The sequence below is a fragment of the Lactuca serriola genome, chromosome 8 (genome assembly GCF_051521515.1).
Source record: "Lactuca serriola cultivar US96UC23 chromosome 8, Lser_US96UC23_V15, whole genome shotgun sequence".
Lineage (NCBI taxonomy): Eukaryota > Viridiplantae > Streptophyta > Magnoliopsida > Asterales > Asteraceae > Lactuca > Lactuca serriola.
In genome coordinates this window covers 80,487,365-80,496,542 of record NC_136415.1, presented here as the reverse complement: position 1 = coordinate 80,496,542, position 9,178 = coordinate 80,487,365, and the positions used below count along the sequence as shown (strand labels likewise).

Sequence of the window (9,178 nt, the reverse complement as noted above, 5' to 3'; positions counted from 1 at the left end):
TCTTGTAGCTTCTTTTTTCTTAATTCTATCACGTCACGCCCAAAACACATGAAATACAAGTTAGACTCGAGAGTGTTTTGGATAAATTACCACTAAACCTTCAAAACAAAACCAAAATTAATACTTTTGGTTTAATCTTTATTTTATTTTGTTTTTAAAACAATTGCTATAACCAGCTACCAGGGATTTACAGTTTTCACAACAAAACAATATTTTGAATAATATAAAAACCAAACACCTCAATCGGATATAAAGACCTTTTCTGATTATATAGAAAAAATAATGTTCTTTTAAAATCTAATCTAAACTTAAACTACGATATAATTTTATTATGTCCAGGATGGGTCTTAAACCTTCAACCTAAAAATAAATGTAGCAAAACCTAATACTTTTAGATAGAAAGTCTTTTATTATCTAGGATGAGTCTTGAACCTTCAACCTAAAAAAAAAAATGTAGCAAACCTAATATATTCGAAGTCTTTTAGAATTCGGACCTATGATAGCCCATCCAACTTTTAGATATTTCATTTTTGGCATGTTTTTTATAAGAAAAAAATTCTAACTTTATTTATTTTTATATGTTTTTAAAACTAGGCTTGTTTTGAAAAAACTTCTTTTACAAATATGTTTTTACAAATTCATTTTTACAAAATTATTAATTTTACATATTTGTTTTTACGTATATTCTTATTAAAAATTTTCCTTTATAAAACTTTTTTTTTTAATTTTAATTTGTTATCTATTTTTATAAGTATTCATTTTCATGTATGTAAGTTATGAAAACATATAAAAACAACTTTCTTTTAAAGTTGTCATTATTATTTAGGATGAGTCTTGAACCTTCTAACCTAAAAAAAAAAAAAATTAAGCAAAACCAAAAAAATATACCAAACCTAATATATTCGAATAGAAAGTCTTTTAGAATTCGGACCTATGATAGCCCATCCAACTTTTAGATATTTCATTTTTGGTATGTTTTTTATAAGAAAAAATTCTAACTTTATTTTTATATGTTTTTAAAACTAGGTTTGTTTTGAAAAAACTTCTTTTACAAATATGTTTTTACAAATTCATTTTTACAAAATTATTAATTTTACATATTTGTTTTTACGTATATTCTTATTAAAAAATTTCCTTTATAAAACCTTTTTTTTTTTTTTATAATTTTAATTTGTTATCTATTTTTATAATTATTCATTTTCATGTATGTAAGCTATGAAAACATATAAAAACTACTTTCTTTTAAAGTTGTCATTATTTTTTAGAATTTCTTAAAAATATCAAGTAACCAATTTTATATTTTAAAAGGATAACAAATTTATTTATTTTTTATATTGATATTTGCTATCCCACGTACAATAGCTCACCCCACTTCTAAATTTTACATTTTGGCTTAGATTTCAATTTTTATTGCAAATTTTGTCATAAATCAAAATTTCGTTAAGGATTCTTACAAAATTTAGTTTTCTACGTGTTTATTTTGCAACAAGTTTTTTAATACTTTTTTTATATAGATTTATAAGTTTTTTTCTTAACTTTTTTTTAAAAAAAATCATAATAATATTTTTTGAATTTTACATTGCTTCATACATTAACAAACAAATTTTTCTGGATAATTGTACGACACTTGGATTTAATAAAATAATAAATATGATACAAAATCAAAGGAAATAATAAAACAATGATTAATCGTATAACGTTTTTTTTCTCAGATTGCATCAAATTCAAGTTTCCACGATCAACAAAAAAGTAGATTTATTTATTTTTGTAAACTAAATTTTGGACAAATTTTCTTTAACAAAATATTAAATTCAGATCAAATTTAAAATCTAGGCAAAAAATATAAAATTTGAAAAAATGCGATCTATTCAACCTGATATAAGAGTTAACCATAAAAAGATATAGTTCGTTACCATTTTAAAACAAATGATTACTTTGCAACCTTAAAAAATTCTAAAAATTTACTTAACCAAAAAGACTGATAAGTCTTTCTTTTAAATACTCATTTTGCACAAACCAATATATTTATTTATTATTTTTCATAATTCTACTTAAATTATGTGTTGCTATAGGTAATGGGGTTTTCATATTACAATGTCATAATTGTATATGTGTTTGTCCTGTGACCATGTTTTTGCATGTGATTGTCGTTGTATATGTGTGTATGTGTGTGGCAAAAACTGAAACATAAAGTATCTATTGTTTGTGTTTTTGCCACAATGTAATTTAAAATGATTTGTATGCTTTGTTAATTTGTTGTCTAATTTCTCCATCCAAAATGTTATAATTTATTTTATATATTTTTTAAATACATTTAAGTTCCATTGAAAATCAAATATTCTATTTAAAATCATCAATATAACATAAAACCCTTTATATTCGGGTAAATTAGATTTTGTCACTTTTTAAGCAAACAAAATAGATTTTTTATTAGTAAATATTATGATATGTTTGGTTGACAAGATAAATTATATTATTAACCAGTAAATCAAGTCGGTTTTTATTTTTCATTGAAGGGGTTTGTTAAATGTAATGGTTTAATAAACAGTTAATATTAGAACTAAATAAAAAAAACCATTTGAAGTGTTCATAAAAACAAATTTTCTGAAAATTTGTTATCAAAATGTATATTATGTTAAATAGCCTATTTTTCAAGTACATCAGCCACTTACGCATTCAATGAGTGAGCATTTGGACCGGACCGGTTTTCTAGAATATTATTGACTATGGACCGGACCGGATGAGCCCTACCGACTCCATTTCCAGGGCTAGGTCTGGGTTTTCCAGTTCTTGGACCCGTTTGAACTGGTACAACTTTACATGCATATGGGTACAACTTGTTAAAACGCGTTTTTGGACTTCTTAAAACGAATATGTTGTTGGGTTTGATATGTTACAATTTGTTAAAATAAATATTTTTTTAGGTTTGATACAGTACAACTTGTAAAAACGAATATGTTTCCGTTTCTTGTGTCTTTTGGACCGAAAGTTTTTAGTTTTTAATTTTTTTTGTACTCAGTGAGAGTTTTAAAACATACATATTTAATTCGTTTGAATTCGGATTGACATATAGTTTTTCCAACTTGTAGTTTACAGCTCGTACACGAGTTTAGATTATAATTTTTTCATTTTTTGTTTAATGATTTAAAGTGCTCCGAAGTCGGGATATCAAAACTAAAAATTTTCAGCTATTTGTTTTTCTACTTTGTATTCTGTGAAAATGTTAACACATACATATCTTATTTATTTAAAGTCGGATTGAAATGCGGTTTTTTCCAGAATGTATATGATTTTAGACTATAATTTTATTTATTTTGATTTCATATTTAATGAGTTATAGTCCCTCAAAATCGGAATATCAATATAAAAATTTTCAAAATTCAACCCACTAAGTAGCAAGTAATTACCAAAAAAATTTGGTTTTACCAAGTTTTCCGATTCTAAACCCACATTATCCGGTTCCAACCTATTCACTTTGATGTTTCCGGGTTTTCCAGTTCTAGACCCACTTTACCCGGTACCTTATTAGGAACCGGTTCCTATATACCAATTTGGTTTCCGGTTCTACAAAATCCTGTTAACCGGTTCCAAGTTTTCTGGGTCCGGGTTTGAACCCACTTCCATCCCTAGTCCAAGCGCTCACCCCTGTTCTATATGTGCAAAAATGATGTTATTTGTGATATAGTGGTACAAAGTGCTTCTCTTTCATACCTTTTCAACGTTGAGAGCAAAGCAAAGTTCCAACTAAAATCATTATGGTTAATTGGTTACATAACAATAGGTCATTACTATTAAACAGAGGTATTAAAAAAATAACTAACTGAATCAATAAGATTGGAAGAGTTGATAAGCTATGTAAACTTTCATAATGTTAAAAAACAACAAATCTTAAAAAAGGAATAGGCGCCAACTTACAAATAACTCCAAGAATACATTAAACTTTTATTAAAGCGTTGATAAGCTATGTAAACTTTCTTAATTTTTTTTCGGTTTTCTGTTGATTATTCTACAGACTTTAAAAATCAAGCAAACATCTGTTAGTTTTAATAAAGATAAAAAAAACTACATCAGTAAAAAAAATGCAAAAGGCAGAGATTAAACGAAGTTATGTGGAAAAGTATCATAACATTGATATACATAACAACAATCATAGCACAAGATTTCTTTTTACAAAAAAGATGGGAAGCAAAAGCACCATTGAAATGCAAAATTTGGTGCAAAGTAGTTGAGATGAGAAGGAACTACTTTAGAAAACTAGCTTTACAGTTTTTTGTTCTTCGTTTTCTAACTTCTGATTAGATGGATTGAAAACAGAATAACATTTCATATTTTCAATATCAATATATCAGATTGAAAATAGGTTTTACTTGGTTTTCAATGTTCTATTGGGCCTGGGCCTGTTGAAAATTGGGTTGGCTACTAGCTCTTTAGCAGATGGCCTCTTAACAGGATCCGGGTCCAACATCGCCTGAACCAGATTTAAAACAAAAAAAACATTTAATCATTAATCAGAAATACCATAACAACAATGTAACATAAGCAAAATATTGTCATAAAGGGAAGAATGAATGAGTAATAATACCTTGAGTATGTTCTGAAATTGCATAGAATGTCCAGGAAGAAGAGGGAGTTTCCCTTCCCTAAGATTTTGAAAATATGGACCAGAATCTGGCAATGTGGAACCCCTTATGAGTTCATAAATAGTGGCTCCAAGTGAGAAGATATCAACTTTGTCTAAATGATCATAATTATCATTCAAGATTTCTTGTGGCATGTATCTTGCATCCCCTTCATCAATGGGTAAGCTTCCATCTAAAAGACTTGAGCAACCAAAATCACCAAGCTTGTAAACACCATTCTTCACATATATGTTTTCTGGCTTCACATCTAAATGCACTATCCCTTTCTCATGTATATACTGCAATGCTTTGGCAATCTGTAATATAATATAATATAATATAATAAATCAGCATTTAGTAATATAAATAAAGAAATAAATAAATATCATAGAAGATAATAAAACCTGGTGCATTGCTTCCAACACTTCACCCTCTGGACATAGTCTAGTGGACTGGTTGATCATGGAAAGGCTGTGATCACAGAGTTCCATTTGGATGTAGAGTTTCTCATTTTCAAACCAAGAAGTATTGTATCCAACAATGTTATCATGATATCCTGCAAGTTTATTACACAGTTTTTTATAAATCTAGAAAATGTTTTTCAATATTTTGCTCTAGGGAACTATAGAGAGAAAGCTCAAGTTACTCACCTAATGCAGCTAAAGCCTGAACTTCCATTAAAGCTTTTTGCCTGTAAATTTTGTCACTTATAAGTCATTTAGAATCAAAAGAATATACATTCATATGTCTATACATATATATCCATATTGAAACCTAACGTGGGAATAGAGGAATACCTCTCATTGTCAAGATATAATTTCCTAGTGCTGCATTTCACAGCATACATGCAACCATCAATTCTCTTCAACACTTTGAATACACAGCTGAAGTTTCCAGTACCAATTTGCTGGAAAAAGGAAAACTTGTTAAAAAATCAATAGGCACCATGCTTTTGATGAAACAAAAAAGAACATCATAGAACTATATGTTTTATTTCAACAGTCATTATACCTCTATTTCATGAAAATCTGTTCGATAGCGTGAAAGGCCATCACCACCAAATGCAGCAGGGAGGAAAACTGTGGATTAAATGAATGGTTAAGGTTAGAAGAGAGATGAACTAGACATATAAACCCCTTACTTGTTCAATAAAAGCATGCATATCATTCAAGACTGTATTCTTGAAGAATCTAGTAGTATATTGATAATATTAAACTGTTATAAGTAAACAGGAAAAAAAAAAGAGATGATGTAGTAAACAGTTAAGTTTATGAAGCACTTATGAATAGTGAACAACTATATGAACAATATCCAGAATATATGCATAAATACCAAAGCTAATAGCTATGTACCTGCACATTTTGATCTTCGGTCACCGAATGGATCAATATCATTATCTGAAGCATCCTTTAAGTAAGGATTCTTCATACAAGGAGGAGGCATTACCCTACAACGTAATGCCACAGCTGATTGGGAAACATACCCCTGCTTGCTTACATGAGGTTCTGTTACTGGTTGATTGTCTGTTTCAGTTTCTTCTGCTAGATCATCTTCAAGCTCCAGAAATGCTGTTCCAGTGCAAAATGGTTAGATTTTAATTTGCAAACAGAAAAAGAAAGTTGATGCAATAGAGATGAGAATCACATGCCACATAGAAAAGTTCATGTCAGCCAACAAACCAACCTTCTCTCTGCCTTTTGCTTCTAACAGACTTTAACTTCTCTGGCGATTTTGGGCAAGGCATCTCTTCCAGCTAATAAAAAATGGAAAAGCAAATCAATTGCAATATCAAAAAACTCTGAATTGATAAATAGATTGTATGTGTACTCTTTAAAATTTACCTTATTGCATCCTACAGTGACTGGCAGCGGTGGGGCTTCTGGAGTAATGTAATCAGGTGTGCTGCGCCCAAAAATATCATCAATATATTCAGATCAACAAAAGATCACATATTTATCTTAGTATCAAATCTGATAGTTTCCAAATGAAAATGAAACGAAAAACATATATCTTGTAGCGAATGTAACAACATTAATCAGGTATTTATCCTCGTGAACTTTAATAAGGTTAATCAAACGTTTCCATTATAATCTGTGTCAGTTCTGAAGTGATGAGCGATCCATTTGCTAATCGAAATGAGAATAAGTGTAACATTTTTTAAAATGAAGGAAGGATAACTGTAGCCAATTTTACAAACCCTAGATAATTCAGAAATAGCTAGAAAACTAAAATCGAATTAGGAACTGAAATTTACCAGAAGAAATCCTGACTGAGGATGAAATCTTTCTCGTCCACATTAACATCGGCATCGAAATCTAGAACCGTTGCTGACGGAAACGACGATGTAGACGGCGTGGATTCCGATTTACCGTGAGCCTCCTTATCGAGCAGATTTTGAAACCGCGAAGGATTGTTATTGTTCTGAGGAAGCGGCGGCTTGAAAGAGATTTGACCTAGCTGAACAGATAAGTGTGTAGCCAATGAACCTTTCATCCTCATCTGTGTTTCTTTTTTGCTACTACCGCTCCTCTTCCTCTTCAAGATCGTACTCTTCATCAGTTGATCGCCGACCGTGCTCACCGTCACCGCAGCTGCTGCTACCACCGATTTCACTATCTCCCCGTCTCTCTGTATGGATTATATTAGAGACCCAACACGAATATATTGTGTTTGTTGGGGCTGGTGACTTGGGAGATATGTAAAGTGAAAATAAATTCAAACTTTGCGCGGGTGAATTACTTTTTCGAGGCGCGTGTGATGCAGATTTCTCTTTTTGATGTGCTTTCTCTTTTCAGTCAATCGAGATCGTCCGTGTGTTCCCTATACTTTTTAATCTTAGATGGAGCCCACCATGTAAGAGATAGTGTCTCTTGTAAGCTTATACTACTCGTCTCGTTTGGATTCATCGGTTCCATCTTATGCAATCAAATAAATCAAAATTGATTTTGGTTTTTAAAACAAGGGTCCGAGTAATCTAAACTAAATTTAAATCCGATCCGATATAACCAACTTTCAATTTAGTTGAATCGGTTTTATAATACGGATTTCAGAAAAATAAACATTTTAAAACCACATATAATAACTAGCGGAGCTAAGGGAGGGGGAGCCCTTCCTAACCCTATACAACCTCCGTCCATGGATATAATTAAAATATTAGCCAATTTTATAGAAAAACCAAAAACAAATTATTTAGGTGGGTTTAAATTTTATAAACAAATACGAAATAAATATATTATAGTTTAATATTTTATATATAACAAACTTTTGAGATAAAATGTATATTAAAGTCTTTTATTAGGTGAAACTTTTTAAATTACTTGAAAAAATAAATTAATACATTAATATATATATATATATATATATATATATATATATATATATATATATATATCATACATACTTATAAAGCTAGCATTTTTTTTTGAATCTCATGCATTTGAAACTCCATTTTTTAACTTTCTTTCACCACATTCATTTGAAACTCCCATGACTTTTCAATTTTTTTACAATAATATTATAAATAAGTTAAATAATGTTCTATAAATAAGAAAATGGTGTTTTATTACAATGTCTTCATCTCACATTGATGGTGAGAGTAAACAAAAGAATGTTTCCTCTTCTATAAATAAGAAATGTTGTGAAATGTTTTGAAGGGACCAGACCATGAGAACTTCCTCATGCCTACCTTTGTAGGATTTTGAAGGTATTATTTGGTGAGATTGTCTATATTGGCAAGTGTCCAGTTAACTTTTAGAATTTCAAAAATAATTTTGAACTGAATTTTTTTAGGTTTAAACCGTGTTTCAGTTAGAAAAAAAATTTATGTAGTTGGGTATAATGAGTTGAACCGGAGCTGGATCGATTTAGGCCGATAAAGGAATCATTTTCCTTTCACAACAAGCGTTTGAAACTCCCATGATTTTTCAAATTATTTCTAATAATATTATAAATAAGTTACATAATTTTATATAAATATAAAAAAGCATCTACCTAAACCTAAAATTATAACTATTTGAAAAATCACTTTGATTCAAAAGCACGAAATATATACAAACTGGGTTTCACTAGAAAAAAATATGTAGTTTGGTATATTTATTAGAATCGGTCCGAGTTTGATCGATTTGGACCATAAAAGAAGCATTTTCCTTTCACTACATACATTTGAAACTCCCATGATTTTTCAAATTGTTTCCAATTATATTTTTAAAAAGTTACATAATGTTATATAAATATAAAAAACATCTACCTAAAAATAAAATTATAACTGTTTGAAAATTCGATTTGATCAAAAGCACGAAATATATACGCAGATTATATTTTATAAATGAATTCTTTTTATAATGAACTTTTGAATCTTGAAAATACATATAAACAAGCTTTCTATATTAAGTACCTAACTGAATTTATGATTTTAGAATTGAACAAAAAATTATTCAATAAGAACTTATTTTTTTGGATAGCAACTTACGAGATTATAGAGAAAATTGAACTATTGAACAATAAAGAAAGGGTAAACAAGAGAAATGGCGTTTTACTAAATAAGTTGAATAATGTTTTAT

General features: G+C 29.2%; 1 protein-coding gene across 1 annotated transcript; it reads right to left on the bottom strand.

Moving 5' to 3' along the window:
* Positions 1-4,105: 4,105 nt before the first annotated feature.
* WEE1 (WEE1-like kinase) lies at positions 4,106-7,314 on the bottom strand. Its single transcript, XM_079017588.1, has 10 exons — positions 6,874-7,314; positions 6,461-6,521; positions 6,303-6,372; positions 5,972-6,187; positions 5,631-5,698; positions 5,417-5,526; positions 5,270-5,310; positions 5,024-5,175; positions 4,583-4,936; positions 4,106-4,468 (listed from the first exon to the last, which is right to left on the bottom strand). The coding sequence occupies exons 1-10, from the start codon at positions 7,173-7,175 to the stop codon at positions 4,364-4,366; spliced, it is 1,479 nt and encodes a 492-aa protein (XP_078873714.1). The 5' UTR covers positions 7,176-7,314; the 3' UTR covers positions 4,106-4,363.
* Between the last annotated feature and the right edge of the window lie 1,864 nt (positions 7,315-9,178).

Excerpts from the sequence above, each read along its gene's own strand:
- WEE1 (XM_079017588.1), bottom strand. The coding sequence starts at position 7,175 with ATGAAGAGTACGATCTTGAAGAGGAAGAGGAGCGGTAGTAGCAAAAAA. Across the intron at positions 6,188-6,302 it reads AAGCAAAAGGCAGAGAGAAG|CATTTCTGGAGCTTGAAGAT; the intron begins GTTGGTTTGTTG and ends GCACTGGAACAG. Across the intron at positions 4,937-5,023 it reads TGTTGGAAGCAATGCACCAG|ATTGCCAAAGCATTGCAGTA; the intron begins GTTTTATTATCT and ends ATTATATTACAG.